Source organism: Nipponia nippon, unplaced genomic scaffold, assembly GCF_047370975.1.
Source record: "Nipponia nippon isolate SJK-2023a ecotype South Korea unplaced genomic scaffold, ASM4737097v1 scaffold_38, whole genome shotgun sequence".
Lineage (NCBI taxonomy): Eukaryota > Metazoa > Chordata > Aves > Pelecaniformes > Threskiornithidae > Nipponia > Nipponia nippon.
Genome location: NW_028262356.1, coordinates 665178 through 685126, shown reverse-complemented (window position 1 = coordinate 685126; position 19949 = coordinate 665178). Strand labels below are relative to the sequence as shown.

Genomic DNA, 19949 nt, shown 5'->3' with positions numbered 1-19949 from the left:
TTTGTCACCCCGACGCGGCCCCGTCCCCTGGCGCAGGTGACACGCGGTGACACGCGGTGGCTGTCCCCAAGGCCTTTACTGTCCCCGCGGGGTGGGGGGACGCGGGAGGGGACACGGGAGGGGACGGGGGCGTCCCCCGCCGGCAACGTCACTTGGTGATGGTGTTCCTGGGGGGGGAGAGGGAGTCAGTGCCCTCCCAGTGCTCCCAGTCCCAGCCCAGTGCTCCCAGTGCCCTCCCAGTCCCTCCCAGTGCCCTTCCCAGCCCTCCCAGTCCCCCCTTGTCTCCCCTCCCAGTGCCCTTCCCAGTGCTCCCAGTCCCCCTCCCCAGCACTCCCAGCCCCCTCCAGTGCTCCCAGTCCCTCCCAGTGCCCTTCCCAGCCCTCCCAGTCCTTCACAGTGCCCTCCCAGTTTCCTTCCCAGTACTCCCAGTCCCTCCCAGTGCCCTTCCCAGTCCTCTCAGTCCCCCTCCCAGCACTCCCAGCCTCCCCCCAGCGCTCCCAGTCCCTCCTAGTGCCCTTCCCAGTGCTCCCCCCTCCCAGCCCTCCCAGTCCCTCCTAGGGCCCTTCCCAGCCCTCCCACTCCTTCCCAGTGCACCTCCCGGCGCTCCCAGCCCCGTCCCAGTGCTCCCAGTCCCTCCCTAATGCCCTTCCCAGTGCTCCCAGTCCCCCTCCCAGCCCTCCCAGTCCCTCCCAGTGCCCTTCCCAGTGCTCCCACTCCCCCTCCCAGCCTCTCCCAGTGCCCTTCCCAGTGCTCCCACTCCCCCTCCCAGCCCTCCCAGCCCCCTCCCAGCGCTCCCAACCTCGCCCCAGTGCTCCCAGTCCCTCCCTAGTGCCCTTCCCAGTGCTCCCACCCCCTCCCAGACCTCCCAGTCCCTCCCACTCCTTCCCAGTGCCCTTCCCAGTACTCCCAGCCCCCTCCCAGTGCTCCCACTCCCCCTCCCAGCCCTCCCAGTGCCCTTCCCAGTCCTCCCAGTCCCCCTCCCAGCACTCCCAGCCTCCCCCCAGTGCTCCCAGTCCCTCCTAGTGCCCTTCCCAGTGCTCCCCCTCCCAGCCCTCCCAGTCCCTCCTAGGGCCCTTCCCAGCCCTCCCACTCCTTCCCAGTGCACCTCCCGGCGCTCCCAGCCCCCTCCCAGTGCTCCCAGTCCCTCCCTAATGCCCTTCCCAGTGCTCCCAGTCCCCCTCCCAGCCCTCCCAGTCCCTCCCAGTGCCCTTCCCTAGTGCTCCCACTCCCCCTCCCAGCCCTCCCAGTCTCTCCCAGTGCCCTTCCCAGTGCTCCCACTCCCCCTCCCAGCCCTCCCAGTCTCTCCCAGTGCCCCTCCCAGTCTCTCCCAGTGCCCTTCCCAGCCCTCCCAGCCCCCTCCCAGCACTCCCAGCCTCGCCCCAGTGCTCCCAGTCCCTCCCTAGTGCTCCCACTCCCCCTCCCAGCCCTCCCAGTCCCTCCCACTCCTTCCCAGTGCCATTCCCAGCGCCCTTCCCAGCACTCCCAGCCCCCTCCCAGTGCTCCCACTCCTCCTCCCAGCCCTCCCAGTGCCCTTCCCAGCACTCCCAGCCCCCCCCCCAACCCCCCCAGCGCTCCCAGTCCCTCCCAGTAGCACCCACGCGTTCATGCTCTTCCCGCTGCCGCTGAGGACGATGTACGGCGTCTTCTGGGCCTTCTGCTTCTCCTGCAGCAGGGCCACCGTCCCCAGGGGGGTGTCGCTGGAGCTCATCTTCTTCAGCAGCTGCCGCAGCGGGAGACCCCCCCAAAATAAGGGGGGGCCCCCCCAGAAATGGGGGACCCCCTCCCGAAATGGGGGACCCCCCCCAAAGATGGGGGGACCCCAAAAGAAAGGGGATTCCCCCCCCCAAACTCTCCCCCCCCCCCAAGAGTAGAGGGAGCCCTGAGCAGCATGGGGGGGGTTGGGGGGCCCCCAAATTGGGTCAAGGGGACCCCAAAAAGGGGTGGGGGGACCCCAAAATTGGGCCAAAGGGACCCCAAAATTGGGCTGAAGGCCCCAAAAAGGGGCCGGGGGACCCCAAAACTGGGCCAAGGGGAGCCCCAAAAAGGGGCTGGGGGACCCCAAAAGGCTCCCAGCGCCCCCCAAATGGGGCTGAAGGCCCCAAAAAGGGGCTGGGGGACCCCAAAACTGGGCCAAGGGGAGCCCCAAAACTGGACTGAAGGCCCCAAAAAGGGGCTGGGGGACCCCAAAAGGCTCCCAGCGCCCCCCAAATGGGGCTGAAGGCCCCAAAAAGGGGCTGGGGGACCCCAAAATTGGGCCAAAGGGACCCCAAAATTGGGCTGAAGGCCACAACAAGGGGCTGGGGGACCCCAAAAGGCTCCAGGGACCCCCCAAAACGGGGCTGAAGGCCCCAAAAAGGGGCCGGGGGACCCCAAAATTGGGCCAAGGGGAGCCCCAAATTGGGGTGAAGGCCCCAAAAAGGGGCTGGGGGACCCCAAAAGGCTCCAGGGATCCCCAAAAACCAGGGACGGGACACCCCAAAACTGGGCCAAGGGGAGCCCCAAAACTGGACTGAAGACCCCAAAAAAGGGCTGGGGGACCCCAAAAGGCTCCCAGCGCCCCCCCAAAATGGGGCTGAAGGCCCCAAAAAGGGGCTGGGGGACCCCAAAATTGGGCCAAAGGACCCCAAAATTGGGCTGAAGGCCCCAAAAAGGGGACGGGGACCCCAAAATTGGGCCAAGGGGACCCCAAAATTGGGGTGAAGGCCCCAAAATTGGGCCAAGGGGAGCCCCAAATTGGGGTGAAGGCCCCAAAAAGGGGCTGGGGGACCCCAAAAGGCTCCCAGCCCCCGCCCAAAAGCTCCTCACCGCTTCCTCATCCAACTTCTTCATCCTCCGCTCTGTCTTCATCTTCCCCGAGCCTTTGCCGTGGAAGCGGTGGGAGAGCTGCCGGAAGGCCTGGGGGACAGGGGACACCGGGAGGGGGTCAGGGGACACTGGAGGGGGGACGGGGGACAGTGGGGGGGGGGGGTCACCCCCGGGTCCCCGCGGCCGCGTCACCCCCGTCCCCGCACCTCCTTTGGCGTCAGCTTGCGGCCGGTCTCGTCCACGTACTCAATCTTGACGTCGGGGCGGTAGCCCTCCTTCTCCTTGAAGTCCTGCGTGAAGCCCCGGTACTCCTCGCGCCGGCTGTACTTGTCATCGATGGCCCTGCGCGGGTGACAGGGGGACATCAGGGACAAGGGGACACCGGGACAGGGGGACAGCGAGGGAAAAGGGGGGACATGGGGATGGGGGCACCCAGGGACCCGGGGTGCTCCTCGCACCGGCTGTAGTTGTCATCGATGGCCCTGTGCGGGTGACACGGGGACAGGGGGACACCGGGACAGGGGGACAGCGAGGGAAAAGGGGGGACATGGGGATGGGGGCACCCAGGGACCCGGGGCGCTCCTCGCACCGGCTGTAGTTGTCATCGATGGCCCTGAGTGGGTGACACGGGGACAGGGTGACACCGGGGACACAGGGTGACATCGGGGACGGGGTGACACAAGGATGGGGTGACACAGAGGGGACACGGCAGCGCCTGTGCTCCTTGCACCGGCTGTGCCCGGCACCAGCGGGGAGACCTGGGGGTGACACGGGGTGACACAGGGTGACAGGGGGTGGCACGGGTTGACGAGGGGGTGACACAGGGTGGCACAGGGTGACAGGGGGACGTCACCCACATCTTGTCCTCGATGCAGTAGACGGCCGAGGGCAGGGACTTGTTGGGGGCCTTCACCCGCGCCACCTTCTGCACCGTCGTCTCCAGCAGCCCTGGGGCGGAAAGGGGTCAGGGCACCCTAGAGAGACCCTAAAGCACCCTACAGGGACCCCAGAGCACCCTATAGAGCCCTGAGCACCCTATAGAGACGCCAGACCTCCCTATAGACTCCCCAGAGCACCCTATAGAGATGCCAGACCTCCCTATAGACTCTCCAGAGCACCCTATAGAGCTCTTGAGCACCATATAGAATTTGCAAACCTCTCTATAGACTCCCCAGAATACGCTATAGAGACCTTGAGTCCCCTATGAACTCCTCAAAGCTTCCTATAGAGATCCCAGATCACCCTGGCTCCCTCCATAGGGCCCCCAAACCACCCTATAGACTCCCCAAACCACCTTGGATCCCTCTATGGGGCCCCCAAATCACCCTATAGCCCCCCCCCGACCCCCCTGGATCCCTCTATAGGGCCTAGAGACCCCCCCAAAATCACCCCAGATCCCTCTATAGGGCCCCCAAACCATCCTGGACTCCTCTATAGGGGTCCCAAACCACCTTGGAGACCCCCCAGACCCCTCTATAGGGCCCCCAAACAACCCTATAGACCCACCAAACCACCCTGGATCCCTCTATAGGGCCCCCAAACCACCCCCCAGACTCCCCATACACCCCCTGGATCCCTCTATAGGGCCCCCAGATCACCCTATAGCCTGTAGATCCCTCTATAGGGTCCCCAATCCACCCTATAGATCCCCCTCAACCCACCCTATAGGGACCCTAAAGCGGCTATAGGGCCTCTCAAGAACTCTATAAGGACCCTAAGGCACCTATAGGGCCCCCCAAGCACCCTATAAGGACCTTAAAGCATTCTACAGGGATCGTAAAGTGCCCTATAGAGACCCGAAAGCGCCTACAGGGAGTCTCAAGCAGCCTATAGGGATGCTGAAGCGCCCTGTAGAGACCCTAAAGTGCCCTATAGGGACCCCCCAGCACCCTATAGGGCCCTACAGAGACCCTAAAGCACCCTATAGGAACCCTGAAGTGCCCTACAGAGATGCTAAAGCGCCTATAGGCCCCCCCCAGCACCCTATAGGGCCCCCCCAGCCCCCCATAGGGCCCCTAAAATGCTCTATAGGGCCCCCCAAGCACCCCATAAGGACCCTAAAGGGCCCTATAGGGACTCTCAAGCATCCCATAGGGACCCTAAAGGGCTCTATAGAGACTATAAAGTATCTATAGAGCCCCCCAAGCACTCTATAGGGACCCCCCAGCACTCTATAGGGACCTTAAAGCACCCTATAGAGACTCTCAAACACCCTATAGGGATCCTAAAGCGACCTATACGGACCCTAAAGCACCTATAAGGACCCCCAAGCACCCTATAGAGACCCTAAAGTACCCTACAGAGACCCCCCAGCCCCCCATAGGGACCCTAAAATACCCTACAGGGCCCCCCCAGCACCATATAGGGCCCCCCCAACCCCCCACAGGGACCCTAAAACACCCTATAGGGCCCCCCAGCCCCCCATAGGGACCCTAAAACGCCCTATAGGGCCCCCCAGCCCCCATAGGGACCCTAAAACGCCCTATAGGCCCCCCCAGCACCCTATAGGGCCCCCCAGCCCCCCATAGGGACCCTAAAGCACCTATAGCCCCCCCAGCACCCTATAGGGCTCCCCCAGCCCCCCATAGGGACCCTAAAATGCCCTATAGGCCCCCCAGCCCCCCATAGGGACCCTAAAGCACCTATAGGCCCCCCAGCACCCTATAGGGCCCCCCAGCCCCCCATAGGGACCCTAAAGCACCTATAGGCCCCCCAGCACCCTATAGGGCCCCCCAGCCCCCCATAGGGACCCTAAAATGCCCTATAGGCCCCCCAGCACCCCATAGGGACCCTAAAGCACCTATAGGCCCCCCAGCACCCTATAGGGCCCCCCCAGCCCCCCATAGGGACCCTAAAATGCCCTATAGGCCCCCCCAGCCCCCCATAGGGACCCTAAAGCACCTATAGGCCCGCCCAGCACCCTATAGACCCCCCTAGGGCCCGGGCCTCACCCTTGTTCTGGCAGAGCAGCAGGGCGGCGGCCAGGCCCCGGTTGACGATGGGCTCCTCGTCCAGGATGGTGGTGGAGGAGGCCGAGAACTGGGGGGGGGGGGGGGGAGCAAAAAAAGGGGGTTCAGGGGAGCCCCCCCCAATTTGGGGGACACCTCCCCCCCCGAGCAGCACCCCGGGGGGTCCCCACCCCGTTTTGGGGTGTCCCATGCCCCTGGGGGTGGGGTGACCCTGGTTTGGGGGGGCCCCTGTCTCTGGGTTCAGAAATGACGCCGGGTTCGAGGTGCTGCGGTTTAGGGGGGTCCCAGCCCCCCGGTTTTGGGGTGCCCCTGGTTTTGGGGTGCCCCCAGTTTCGGGGTGCCCCTGTTTTGGGGTGCCTCTGGGGTTGGAAGTGTCCCGGTTCCAAGAGGCCCTGTTTCAGGGTGCCCAGGTTTTGGGGTGCCCCCGGTTTTGGGGTGCCCCGGGTGCAGGGCGTGCCTGGTGTCAGGGTGCCCGATTTTTGGGGTGTCTGGGGTTTCGGGGGTGCTGGGGATTTTGGGGGCGCCCGTTTCAGGGTGCCAGGGTTTTTGGGGTGCCTAGGGGCTTTTAGGGCACCCCTGTTTTGGGGTGCCGGGGGTTTTGGGGCACCCCTGTTTCAGGGTGCCAGGATTTCGGGGTGCCAGGGTTTCGGGGTGCCCAGGGTTTTTGGGGTTTCGGGGTGCCAGGGGTTTTAGGGTGCCCAGGGGTTTCAGGGTGCCCCTGTTTTTGGGGTGCCAGGGTTTCAGGGTGCCCAGGGTTTTTGGGGTGCCGGGGTTTTTGGGGTGCCTCTGTTTTTGGGGTGCTGGGGGTTTTGGGGTGCCCTGTTTTCGGGGTGCCCCTGTTTTCGGGGTGCCAGGGTTTTTGGGGTGCCCCTGTTCTGGGGTGCCCTGTTTTCGGGGTGCTGGGGGTTTCGGGGTGCCCCTGTTTCGGGGTGCTGGGGTTTCGGGGTGCCGGGGTTTTGGGGTGCCCCTGTTTCGGGGTGCTGGGGTTTCGGGGTGCCCCTGTTCCGGGGTGCCCCTGTTCTGGGGTGCCGGGTTTTTGGGGTGCCCCTGTTCCGGGGTGCCCCTGTTCCGGGGTGCTGGGGTTTCGGGGTGCCGGGGTTTCGGGGTGCTCACGTCCTGGTGCTGCCGCTCCTCGGCCAGGTTGACGCTGCTCCAGCCCACGTTCTCCTCCCCCTCCGAGTCGGGGGGGCCCGGGGGGGAGGGGCGCCCCGCCCGCTCCAGGGCCTGGGGGGCACGTGGGGGACATGGGGGGGGGGGGGGGGGGGCACGGGGGGACACGGGGGGGACACATCAGGGGACACGGGGGGACATTGGGGGGGACACGGGGGGACATCGGGGGGGCCACAGTGACACAAGTGCCAAAAGGTGACGAGTGCCCCCCGAGCGCCACCCCCCGCCCCCTTACCTGCCCCCCCATATCCCCCCGGCCCCCCATTTCGCCCCCAGCCCCCCCATTTTGCCCCCCAGCCCCCCCATATCCCCCCTGGCCCCCCCTTTTGCCCCCCATTTCATCCCCCAGCCCCCCCATATCGCCCCCCTTTCACCCCCAGCCCCCCATATCACCCCCCAGCCCCCCTATATCACCCCTAGCCCCCCTTTTGCCCCCCATTTCACCCCCAGCCCCCCAAATCACCCCCCAGCCCCCCCATATCCCCCCGGCCCCCCTTTTGCCCCCCAAATCACCCCCCAGCCCCCCCATATCCCCCCGGCCCCCCCTTTTGCCCCCCATTTCATCCCCCAGCCCCCCCATATCGCCCCCCTTTCACCCCCAGCCCCCCATATCACCCCCCAGCCCCCCCCATATCCCCCCTGGCCCCCCTTTTGCCCCCCTTTTGCCCCCTGGCCCCCCATATCACCCCCCAGCCCCCCCATATCACCCCTAGCCCCCCTTTTGCCCCCCCATTTCACCCCCAGCCCCCCATATCGCCCCCCTTTCACCCCCAGCCCCCCATATCACCCCCCAGCCCCCCCATATCCCCCCCAGCCCCCCCTTTTGCCCCCCCACATCCCCCCGGCCCCCCCATTTCACCCCCCAGCCCCCCAAATCCCCCGCCCCGGCCCCCCACCATCAGCTCCTCCTGCTCCTCCCGGTTGCCGGCCAGGCCGTAGGTCGGGATCTCCCCCAGCGTCCGGCAGAATTCCGAGGTGGCGTTGAAGACGATGGCGCCCGCTCGGGGGTCCGGCCCCGGGGCCCCCCCGGCCCCCCGCACCAGCTCCAGCACCTGGGGGGGGACAAAGGGGGGGCGGTGGGGGCCCAGGCACCCCCCAAGGGCACTGGGTGCCCACCCCCCACCCCCGTTTGGGGGGGGCATAGGGCATGGGCGCCCCCCTTTTTCTGCTTGGGTCCCCCCCCGTCCCTCGATTTGGGGGGGCTGGAGGAGTCTGGGGGTGCTGGGGGGGGGTCTGGACACCTGGGTGCCCCCGTCCCTCGATTTGGGGGGGCTGGAGGAGTCTGGGGGTGCTGGGGGGGGTCTGGACACCTGGGTGCCCCCGTCCCTCGATTTGGGGGGGCTGGGGGCTCTGTGGGTGCCATGGGGGGCTCCCCGACACCTGGGTGCCCCCGCCCCTCAATGGGGGGACCCCAGCGGATCTGGGGGTGCCATGGGGGGTTCCCCGACGCCGGGGTGCCCCCCATCCCTCTGTTTAGGGGGGTTGTAGGGCTCTGTGGGTGCCATGGGGGGGCTCCTCGACATGTGGGTGCCCCCACCCCTCAATGGGGGGACCCCGGAGGATCTGGGGGTGCCATGGGGGCGTCCCCCAACACCTGGGTGCCCCCACCCCTCGATGGGGGGGCCTCCGGAGGATCTGGGGGTGCTGGGGGGCTTGTGGACGCGTGGGTCCCCTCGCCCCTCGATGTGGGTGCCTGTAGGGCTCTGGGGGTGCCATGGGGGGAGGGTTCCCCGACACCCGGGTGCCCCCACAGAATCTGGGGGTGCCGGGGGGGGGGGGGGGGGGGTTCCCCGACACCTGGGCGCCCCCGCCCCTCGACGGGGGGCCCCTGGAGGATCTGGGGGTCCCCCCCCCCCCACCTTCTCGCCCCCCGCCTCCCGCAGCTGCTGGAGCTGCCGCAGGCGCCGGCCCTTCTCCAGCTGCTTCTGCAGCTCCTGCTCCGCCTCGTCCTCCTCCAGCGCCGGCGGCGAGGCCGGGCCCTGCGCCTCCTCTGGGGGGGGGGGCACCCGTCAGGGACGCCCCCCAGCACCCTGAGACCTCCCCCAGCACCCTTGGGTGCCCCCTAGGACCCCGCCCAGCACCCTGAGACCCCCCCCAGCACCCTTGGGTGCCCCCTAGGACCCCCCCCAGCACCCTGAGACCCCCCCGAGCACCCTTGTGTGCTCCCTAGAACCGCCCCCAGCCCCCATGGGACCCCCCCCAGCACCCTGAGACCCCCCAGCACCCTTGGGTGCCCCCTAGGACCCCCCAGCACCCTTGGGTGCTCCCTAGGACGCCCCCCAGCACCCTGAGACCCCCCAGCACACTTGGGTGCTCCCTAGAACCCCCCAGCACCCTGAGACCCCCCAGCACACTTGGGTGCCCCCTAGGACCCCGCCCAGCACCCTGAGACCCCCCGAGCACCCTTGTGTGCTCCCTAGAACCGCCCCCAGCCCCCATGGGACCCCCCCCAGCACCCTTGGGTGCCCCCTAGGACCCCCCAGCACCCTTGGGTGCTCCCTAGGACGCCCCCAGCACCCTGAGACCCCCCAGCACACTTGGGTGCTCCCTAGAACCCCCCAGCACCCTGAGACCCCCCAGCACCCTTGGGTGCCCCCTAGGACCCCGCCCAGCACCCTGAGACCCCCCAGCACCCTTGGGTGCTCCCTAGAACCGCCCCCAGCCCCCATGGGACCCCCCAGCACCCTGAGACCCCCCAGCACCCTTGGGTGCCCCCTAGGACCCCCCAGCACCCTTGGGTGCTCCCTAGGACGCCCCCAGCACCCTGAGACCCCCCAGCACACTTGGGTGCTCCCTAGAACCCCCCAGCACCCTGAGACCCCCCAGCACACTTGGGTGCCCCCTAGGACCCCGCCCAGCACCCTGAGACCCCCCGAGCACCCTTGTGTGCTCCCTAGAACCCCCCAGCCCCCATGGGACCCCCCCCCAGCACCCTTGGGTGCCCCCTAGGACCCCCCCAGCACCCTGAGACCCCCCAGCACCCTTGGGTGCTCCCTAGAACCCCCCCCAGCACCCTGAGACCGCCCCCCAGCACCCTTGGGTGCTCCCTAGAATCCCCCCAGCCCCCATGCGTGCCCCATGGGACCCCCCCAGCACCCTAGGACACCCCCCCGCCACCCATGGGTGCCCCCGGCCGTACCCTCGCTGCTGATGTCCATGCTTTCCAGGCGGGTGTCGTCAGAGGGGAGCTGGGGTGGGGGGCCCTGGGGGGGGGTGGGGGGCGCTTCGGGCTCCCCCTCCCCCTCGGCGCCCTCCTCATCCTCCTGCACCCGACGGCCTCGGCCTCGGGACCTGGGCAGGAGGGAAGGGGGGGTTGGGTGCTGCCATTGGCACCCTTGGGTGCTCCCGCTGGCACCCCCAGACCCAGGCTGACATCCAAACCTTCCTCGGGGTGCTGCCCCAGCACCCATGGGTGCCCCATGGGACCCCCCCAGCACCCTAGGACATCCCCCCAGCACCCATGGGTGCCCCATGGGACCCCCCCAGCACCCTAGGACATCCCCCCAGCACCCATGGGTGCCCCATGGGACACCCCCCAGCACCCTAGGACACCCCCCAGCACCCTGGGACACCCCCCAGCACCCTGGGGTGTCCCCTAGGATCCCCCCAGCACCCTTGGGTGCCCCATGGGAGCCCCCCAGCACCCTGGGACACCCCCCAGCATCCATAGGTGCCCCTTAGGACCCCCCCCAGCACCCATGGGTGCTCTCTAGGACTCCCCTCACCCCCTGGGACCCCCTGGCACCCATGTGTGCCCCCTGAGACCCCCCCCAGCACCCATAGGTGCTCCCTGGGAACCCCCAGGATCCCCCCCCAGCACCCTAAGACCTACCCGGGACCCATGTGTGCCCCCTGGGACCCCCGTCAGCACCCATGGGTGGCCCCTAGGACTCTGCTTGGCACCCTGAGACCCCCTCCAGCACCCATGGGTGACCCCTAGCACCCTACCTGGCACTTTGAGACCCCCCCCAGCACCCCAGGACCCCCCCAGCACCCTTGGGTACCCCCTAGGACCCTGCTTGGCACCCTGACCCCTCTCCAGCACCCACGGGTGCCCCCTAGGACCCTATCCAGCACTTTGAGACCCCCCCCAGCACCTCAGGACCCGCCCCAGAACCCATGTGTGCCCCCTAGGACCCTGTCAGCACCCATGGGTGTCCCCTAGGACCCTGCCCGGCACCCTGAGACCCCTCCCAGCACCCATGGGTGCTCCCTAGGACGCTACCCGGCACCCTGAGACCCCCTCCAGCACCCATGGGTGCCCCCTAGGACCCTATCCAGCACTTTGAGACCCCCCCCAGCACCTCAGGACCCGCCCCAGAACCCATGTGTGCCCCCTAGGACCCTGTCAGCACCCATGGGTGTCCCCTAGGACCCTGCCCGGCACCCTGAGACCCCTCCCAGCACCCATGGGTGCTCCCTAGGACGCTACCCGGCACCCTGAGACCCCCTCCAGCACCCATGGGTGCCCCCTAGGACCCTATCCAGCACTTTGAGACCCCCCCCAGCACCTCAGGACCCACCCCGGGACCCATGCGTGCCCCCTGGGACCCCCGTCAGCACCCATGGGTGCCCCCTAGGACCCTGCCCAGCATCCTGAGACCCCTCCCAGCACCCATGGGTGCTCCCAAGGACCCTACCCGGCACCCTGAGACCCCCTCCAGCACCCATGGGTGCCCCCTAGGACCCTGCCCGGCACCCTGAGACCCCTCCCAGCACCCATGGGTGCTCCCTAGGACCCTAACCTGGCACCCTGAGACCCCCTCCAGCACCCATGGGTGCCCCCTAGGACCCTATCCAGCACCTTGAGACCCCCCCCAGCACCCCAGGACCCGCCCCGGGACCCATGTGTGCCCCATGGGACCCCCGTCAGCACCCATGGGTGCCCCCTAGGACCCTGCTATGGCACCCTGAGACCCCCCCCCAGCACCCATGGGTGCCCCCACCTGGAGCCGAAGTCCCCGCGGGTGTCCCCCGGGGCCAGGGGCAGGAGGTCGTCGGCGCGAAGCGGCTTCTCCTTCCGCCGCAGCCGCCGCACCCGGCGCCGCGTCTTCCGGAAGGTCACGCTCTGGGGAACGGGGGGTGGGGGGGGGGCCCTCCTGTTACCCACAATGCCCCGGGGCACGAGCACCCCCTCCCCCCATTACCCCCCCAAAAAGGGTCCAAATCCCCCCAACATCCCCCAAACCAGCCCAACCCCCCCAAGGGACCCCCCAAAAAGGGCTCAAATCCCCCCAAAATCCCCCCAAATCCCCCCACCCCACTCAAGGGAACCCCCAAAAAGGGCTCAAATCCCCCCAATCCCCCCCAAAATCCCCCCACCCCACTCAAGGGACCCCGCAAAAAGGGCTCAAATCCCCCCAAATCCACCCAAGCCCCCCAAAATCCCCCCAAACCTCCCAATCCCCCCCAAAGGACCCCCCAAAAAGGGCTCAAATCCCCCCAACCCCCCCAAATCCCCCAAACCAGCCCAACCCCCCAAAGGACCCCCCAAAAGGGCTCAAATCCCCCCAACCCCCCCAAATCCCCCAAACCACCCCAACCCCCCCAAAGGACCCCCCAAAAGGGCCCAAATCCCCCCAAACCCCCCCAAATCCCCCCCCCCCCAGCACTCACCATCTCCTGGGGCGTCAGGTACTCGGGGGCCAGGCGGAGGGGGGGCAGCTCCAGGCTTTGGGGGGCAGGGCCCGAGACGGGGGGCTGCTGTCGGGGGTCCCCAAGGCCACCCCCCGCCGTCGACGTCCCCTGCGTCCCCCCAGGACCCAGGCGGAAAGAGGGGCGCTGGGGGGGCTCGGCGTATTTGGGGAGCACCACGTGTTCCTTGGGGCCCTGCAGCACGGGAAAACGGGCTAGCGTGGGCCAACGCGGGCTAGCACAGGCTAACGCGGAGGGGGGACACGAGGGGGACACCTGGGTGGCAGCGGCGGGGTCCTCGTCCTCGTAGGGGACGTAGGGGGGCTTCTTCTTGCGCAGCTCGGCGTTCTCCTGCGCCTGCTCCTCGGCCACCAAGGTGACGTTCACCAGGACGTCCTCGCTCTCCTCCAGCACCCCTGGGGACGCGGGGGGACAGGGCTTGGGGACACGGGGGACAGGGCTGGGGGACATGGGGGAGACAGGGCTTCGGGACATGGGGGGGACAGGGCTTGGGGACACCAAGGGGGAGGACAGGGCTTGGGGACATGGGGGGGACATAGGGGGGACAGGGCTTGGGGACACCAAGGGGGAGGACAGGGCTTGGGGACATGGGGGGACATAGGGGGGACAGGGCTTGGGGACACCAAGGGGGGGACAGGGCTTGGGGACACCAAGGGGGCAGGACAGGGCTTGGGGACATGGGGGGGACAGGGCTTGGGGACACCAATGCGGGGGGGGGACAGGGCTTGGGGACACCAATGCGGGGGGGGACAGGGCTTGGGGACATGGGGGGGACAGGGCTTGGGGACACCAATGCGGGGGGGGGGGGACAGGGCTTGGGGACACCAAGGGGGCAGGACAGGGCTTGGGGACATGGGGGGGACAGGGCTTGGGGACACCAAGGCGGAGGGACAGGGCTCAGGGACATGGGGGACAGGGCTTGGGGTCATGGAGAGGGGACACAGAGGGGGGAGGACAGTCCTTGGGGACATGGGGGACAGGGCTTGGGGACACAGGGAGACACAGCTTGGGGACACCAAGGGACAGGGCTTGGGGACACGGAGAGGGCGGGACACTCCTTGGGGACATGGAGGACAGGGCTCGGGGACGTGGACTGACAGTCCTTAGGGACACGGGGGGACGGGGCTTGGGGACACCATGGAGGAGTGACAGCTCTCGGGGACACGGGGGACAGGGCTCGGGGTGAGGGGCACCAGCCCGGGGCAGACACGGGGACGGGCACCAGCAGGACACGGGTGCCACCGCGTCCCACCGAGGGTGGGTGTGGCACCACGTTCCCTCCCTGTGTCACCTCGCAGTGTCACCTTCCCTCCTTGTGTCACTTTGAGAGGGGGGTCACAGGCCCCGTGTCCCTTCCCTATCCACCTTGGGGACATCATGGGCCCTGTGTCCCCTCCCTGTGTTCCTTGGGGACATCGTATCTCCTCTCTGTCCCCCTTGGGGACATCACAGGCCCCCTTGTCCCCTCCCTGTGTCCCTTGGGGACATCGTATCTCCTCTCTGTCCCCCTTGGGGACATCACAGGCCCCGTGTCCCCTCCCTGTGTTCCGTGGGGACATCGTATCTTCTCCTTGGTGCCCTGGGGATATCCCAGGCCCCGTTGTTCCCTCTCTGTCCCCCTTGGGGACATCCCAGGCCCCATTGTCCCCTCCCTGTGTCCCTTGGGGACATCACGGGCCCTGTTGTCCCCTCCCTGTGTCCCCTGGGGACATATCTTCTCTCTGGTGCCTTGGGGACATCACAGGCCCCATTGTCCCCTCCCTGTGTCCCTTGGGGACATCACATCTCCTCTCTGGTTCCTTGGGGACATCACAGGCCCCATTGTCCCCTCCCTGTGCCCCTTGGGGACATCACATCTCCTCTCTGGTTCCTTGGGGACATCGCAGGCCCCATTGTCCCCTCCCTGTGCCCCTTAGGGACATCACATCTCCTCTCTGGTTCCTTGGGGACATCGCAGGCCCCATTGTCCCCTCCCTGTGCCCCTTAGGACCATCGTTTCTCCTCTGTCCCCCTTGGGGACATCAGGGGCCTCGTTGTCCCCTCCCCGTGTCCCTTAGGGCTATCATATCTCCTCTCCATCCCCCTGAGGGACATCCCAGGCCCCATTGTCCCCTCCCTGTGTCCCTTGGGGACATCCCGGGCCCCGTTGTCCCCTCCCCGTCCCCCCCAGCTCACCCTTGTCCTTGAGGGTGAGGACGAGGGTCTCCCCCTCGCGGAAGGCCCCCAGGTCGTGCTCCACCGTCAGCCCCTGCAGGTCCCGGGAGCTGTAGAGGTCCTGGGGGGGACACGGGGGGGTCAGGGCCAGGCCCGGGGGGTCCCCAAAGGTCCCCAGACCTGTCCCCAACTCACCCTCTTCCTCCGCATGAACTCCTCCTCCACCAGGGTGCTGACGCCGAACTCCTGGTCCATCTCCTCCAGCAGCTTGGCCTGGAATGGGAAGGCACCAGTTAAACCAGTTGGGTGCTCCTGAGATCACTGGGAGTTGTGGGATCCTCCTGGATCCACCGGAGGAGGCAACACATGGGCAAGCCAACGGGCGGCCCATGGAAGCCAATGAGCGCCCAACAGAAGCCAACAGGTGGCCAAGAGAAGCCAACAGGCATTCAACAGAAGCCAATGGGCCCCCAACAGAAGCCAACGGGCCCCCAACAGAAGCCAACAGGCGGCCCACAGAAGCCAACGGATGGACTGGAGGAGGCAACGGATGGGCAAGCCAACAGGCAGCCCATGGAAGCCAGTGGGCGCCCAACAGAAGCCAACAGGTGGCCAAGAGAAGCCAACAGGCATCCAACACAAGCCAACAGGCGGCCCACAGAAGCCAACGGATGGGCTGGAGAAGACAACGGATGGGCAAGCCAATGGGCAGCCCATGGAAGCCAATGGGCCCCCAACAGAAGCCAACGGGCGGCCCACAGAAGCCAACGGATGGGCTGGAGGACGCAACGGATGGGCAAGCCAACAGGCACCCCACGGAAGCCAACAGAAGCCAACGGGTGGCCCACAGAAGCCAACGGGTGGGCTGCAGGAGACAACAGATGGGCAAGTCAACGGGCGGCCCATGGAAGCCAACGGGCGCCCAACACAAGCCAATGGGCAGCCAAGAGAAGCCAATGAATGGGCTGGAAGAGGCAACAGATGGGCAAACTAATGGGCACCCAACAGAAGCCAACGGGCACTCAACAGAAGCCAACGGGCGCCCAACAGAAGCCAACACATGAGCTGGAAGAGACAACAGACGGGCAAGCCAACAGGGACCCCACGGAAGGCAACGGGCGGCCAAGAGAAGCCAACGGGTGGGCTGGCGGAGGCAACGGATGGGCAAGCCAACAGGCGGTCCATGGAAGCCAATGGGCGCCCAACAGAAGCCAACAGGTGGCCAAGAGAAGCCAAAGTGCATCCAACACAAGCCAACGGGCGGCCCACAGAAGCCAACGGATGGACTGGAGAAGACAACGGATGGGCAAGCCAATGGGCAGCCCATGGAAGCCAATGGGCCCCCAACAGAAGCCAACAGGTGACCAAAAGAAGCCAATGGGCATCCAACAGAAGCCAATGGACAGCCCACAGAAGCCAGCGGATGGGCTGGAAGAGGCAACAGATGGGCAAGTCAACAGGCAGCCCATGGAAGCCAACAGGTGCCCAACAGAAGCCAACAGATGGGCTGGAAGAGGCAACGGATGGGCTGGAGGAGGCAACAGATGGGCAAGCCAACAGGTGGCCAAGAGAAGCCAACCGGCGGCCCATAGAAGCCAACGGATGGGCTGGAGGAGGCGACGGATGGGATGCCAATGGGTCGCCCACAGAAGCCAATGGGCACCCAACAGAAGCCAATGGGCAGCCCACGGAAACCAACGGTTGGCCAAGAGAAGCCAACAGGTGAGTAAGCCAAAGGCTGCCTAACAGAAGCCAACGGGCGGCCCATGGAAGCCAATGGGCGCCCAACAGAAACCAACAGGTGCTCAAGAGAAGCCAATGGGCATCCAACGGAAAGCAACAGGCGGCCCACAGAAGCCAACAGATGGACTGGAGCAGGCAACGGATGGGCAAGCCAAAGGGTGGCCAACAGAAGCCAACAGGCACCCAACAGAAGCCAACGGGCGGCCCACGGAAGCCAACGGATGGGCTGGAGGAGGCAACGGATGGGCAAGCCAACAGGCAGCCAAGAGGAGCCAACGGGCGGCCACGAGGAGCCAACGGATGGGCAAGCCAACAGAAGCCAACAGGCAGCCAACAGAAGCCAACGGGCAGCCAACGGGCAGCCAACCGGCAGGTTGGAGGAACCTCCTCAGCCATCTGCCCAAGGTTTTGGGGGACTCGGGGGGGTCCCCATTGACTTTCTTTTGGTGCCCGAGGGCTTCAGGGCGCCCCAAAACCTTTGATCCAAGCTCAACCCCCGGACCAACAACGGAAACGTCGAGCAGATCCCACCAAAGAGCAGCCAAAGACCAACGCGACCGTCAACCGCGATCCACCGGGGATCTCGGCCGCCCTAATTAACCTAATGACCTTCCGCGAGGAGATCACCCGCCCCACGCGGGAAGAGAAAGCGGCGAATAGAGGCGCTGGATGCTCCAGAAAGATCTACGCCGGGCGGGGCGCAATTAACGGCATGAAAATTAAGAGGGGAACAACTGGATTCTCCACTGGGATCTGCAAGGATCCATCGGGAGATCCACTCTCCAGACGGGATCTGGGCGGGGGTTGGCGGCCGAGGAGCTCAACCAGTGGCCAAACGGCGCAACCGTCCCACGATGATGGGACAAAGATGCGCCAGAAAAGCACAAAAAGCACTAAAAAAGGGTTTTTTTTGCCTAAAATCCTGCCCGATTTTCTTCCATAAATAAAATTTGCTTTCCAAAATCATTTTTTTTAAGCAGGTTTCAGGTAAAATCTACATTAATCCCTTGTTATCCCCGAAACACTCAAAAATTTGCTGAAAATGTTAAACTTAACTGAATTTGAACAAAAATCGTCCTATTTCAAGGTGGTCCCCCCCCAAACTGACGAATGTGGATGGGGGGAGGGGCCGCCCCCGACACCTGGGTGCCCCCACCCACCCTTTTCTCCGCCAGCTCCTTCTCCTGCTGCAGCTTCCGGCTCCTCTCGATCCAGGCGGCCGCGTCGTCCAACCATGGGTCGTCCTCGCCCAACGTCTTAATCTTCCTAAAGGTATTTTTGGAGTGAAAAAAGAGCATTTTGGGGGTCAGCCCACCCCCATGAACGGTGCCGTCCCCCCCACCCATGGGTGCCTCACCCCAATTTTTGGTTGAGGAGACGTTTCTCCTTGGCGGCCGCCAGCTTCTCCCGGATCTCCTCCCGCTGCCGCTGCACCAAGGGGTTGATGACGTCGGCCGCCACCGGGTCCTCCTTGGTCCCAGCCTCTGCGTTTTTTTGGGTGGGGGACAGCCCAAAATGGGTGCTGGGTGCCCCCAAAATGGGTGGGGGGGGTCAAGGGGAGCGGGGGGGTGCCCCTCACCTTTCTTGACGGTCGCCATCTCCAGTGGCTTCAGCCCCAGTTTGGCGCGGAGTTTGCTGGGGGGAGGGGAACGGGGGTGAGGGGGAGGGGTTTGGGGATGGGGGCACCCACCAAGGGGTGTCACCGGGGGGGGGAGGGGGCGGGGGGCGACGCTCACTTGGTTTCCTCCACGCTGAGGGACGACTCGGCGGCGGCGGCCTTAGGGGCTGCGGCTGGGGGGGGGGGGTAATTAACGGGGGGTCGTTAGTTAATGAGGGGGAAGCTCCGCCCCCCCCATGGCTCCACCTCTCCTGACATCCAACAGCCCCCCACGGCCCTCCCCCACCCAAAGCCCCCCAGAACTCTCATGCACCCCACAACCCCCCTCCAACACCCCCCAGCCCCCTTCCCTGCACCCCCCAGCGCCCCACAACCCCCCAGTACCCCATAATCACCCCCAGCACCCCACAACCCCTCCACCCTCCATAACCCCCCCAAGCCTCCTCCCCTGCATCCCATAACCCCACAGCCCCCCCAAAGCCTCTCCAGACCCCCCAGACCCCCCCAGCACCCCACACCCCCCTCCCTGTGCCCCACAGCCTCCCCCAGCACCCCAACGCCTCTCCAGCCCCCCAGAAACCCCCCAAGCCCCCTCCCCTGCACCCCACAACCCCCCCAGCCCCCCCAAACCCTCTCCAGACCCCTAGAATCCCCCCAGCCCCCCGACAACCCCCTCCCTCTGCCCCCCCAGCCCCGCAGAAACCCCCCAAACCCCCTCCCTCTGCCCCCCAGCCCCCCAGAAACCCCCCAACCCCCTTCCCTGTCCCCCACAACCTCCCAGTGCCCCATAATCACCCCCCAAGTCACCCACAACCCCCCAGCCCCCTCCCTGTGCCCCCCAGCCCCCCAGAAACCCCCCCAAGCCCCCTCCCCTGCACCCCCCAAACCCTCTCCAGCCCCCCAGAAACCCCCCAGCACCCCACAACTCCCCCAACCCCCCTCCAGCCCCCCAGAAAGCCCCCCCACCCCCTCCCCAGCACCCCCCAACCCCCCCGCCCCCCTCACCGGGCTCCTCCCGCTCCTCCCGCCGCTCCCTCTTCCCACGCCGCTCGGATTCGGCGCCTCCCCGGCCATGGCCGCTCCTTCCCGGCTCCTCAGGGCCACCGCGGCGGGAGGAGGAAGACCCGGAGCCGCCACCGGAGCCGCCGCCGCCGCCACCGCTTCGCTCCCCCCGGGAACGGCTGCGCTTTCCCCGCCGCTCCCCGCCGCGGTGCCGGTGCTTGCGGTGCTCCCGGGGCCGCCCCGCGGTGCTGCTCCCCCCCGCCGGGGCCGCCCCCGCCGCCGCCGGAGCCTCCTCGGCCGCCTCGGCCCCGCCGCGCTCCCGGTGCTTCTTCGAGGAGCCCATGGCCGCGCCGCCGCCGCTTCCGGGAGCGAAGCTTCACTTCCGGGGCGTCACCTAGGCAACCGCCTCGTTCCCGCCCCACCACTTCCGGAAAGGGATCTACTTCCGTCAGAGCGCGTTTCTCATTGGCTGCCGCTAAAGGGCCACTTCCGGTAGTGAGGAGCGTTGCTATGGGGAGGGGAAGGCATCCGGGAGGAACCATTCTGCGGGGAGGGGGGGAACGACTGGGCCGCACCGTTAGAGCCCCTCCCAGAGGTCCGGACACCCCCGGAGGAGAGAGAACCGGGGATTAACGAGCGCCTGAGGCCCCGGGAAGACGGGGATCCCCTCGGGACACCCCGTGCGGGCCGCGGGGGGGGGGTCCCCAAATGGCGGCGCCTCAGGGCACAACAAAATGGCGGCGCCTATGAAAGAAACAAAATGGCGGCTGCTGGGGGGTGCAACAAAATGGCGGCCGGGGGGGTAGAACTCCGGAGGGGACGCGGGTGCCGGG

The 19949-nt window shown here is 66.8% G+C and overlaps 1 protein-coding gene across 2 annotated transcripts; it reads right to left on the bottom strand.

Moving 5' to 3' along the window:
• Positions 1 to 57: 57 nt before the first annotated feature.
• Positions 58 to 19514, bottom strand: SART1 (spliceosome associated factor 1, recruiter of U4/U6.U5 tri-snRNP). 2 transcript variants are annotated; one of them, XM_087773109.1, is made up of 20 exons: positions 19120 to 19514; positions 18233 to 18287; positions 18076 to 18131; positions 17854 to 17980; positions 17657 to 17762; positions 14949 to 15026; positions 14775 to 14874; positions 12855 to 12994; positions 12561 to 12773; positions 11891 to 12012; positions 10084 to 10235; positions 8804 to 8934; positions 7841 to 7996; positions 6888 to 6998; positions 5757 to 5844; positions 3663 to 3753; positions 3012 to 3147; positions 2806 to 2895; positions 1599 to 1720; positions 58 to 167 (listed from the first exon to the last, which is right to left on the bottom strand). In XM_087773109.1, the coding sequence occupies exons 1-20, from the start codon at positions 19457 to 19459 to the stop codon at positions 149 to 151; spliced, it is 2433 nt and encodes an 810-aa protein (XP_087629235.1). In that variant the 5' UTR covers positions 19460 to 19514; the 3' UTR covers positions 58 to 148. The 2 variants fall into 2 exon arrangements, 1 of the variants encoding a protein (XP_087629235.1); XR_015707930.1 differs by lacking the exons at positions 58 to 167; positions 1599 to 1720; positions 8804 to 8934.
• Between the last annotated feature and the right edge of the window lie 435 nt (positions 19515 to 19949).

What these genes read in the sequence shown, in the direction of transcription:
- SART1 (XM_087773109.1), bottom strand. Translation starts at nt 19,459, where the DNA reads ATGGGCTCCTCGAAGAAGCACCGGGAGCGCGGCGGGGCCGAGGCGGCC. An exon ending in ACCCCGCCGCTGCCACCCAG is followed by an intron (nt 12,774 to 12,854) that starts GTGTCCCCCTCG and finishes CCCGTGCTGCAG; the next exon opens with GGCCCCAAGGAACACGTGGT. An exon ending in CATGGACATCAGCAGCGAGG is followed by an intron (nt 8,935 to 10,083) that starts GTACGGCCGGGG and finishes CCCCCCCCCCAG; the next exon opens with AGGAGGCGCAGGGCCCGGCC.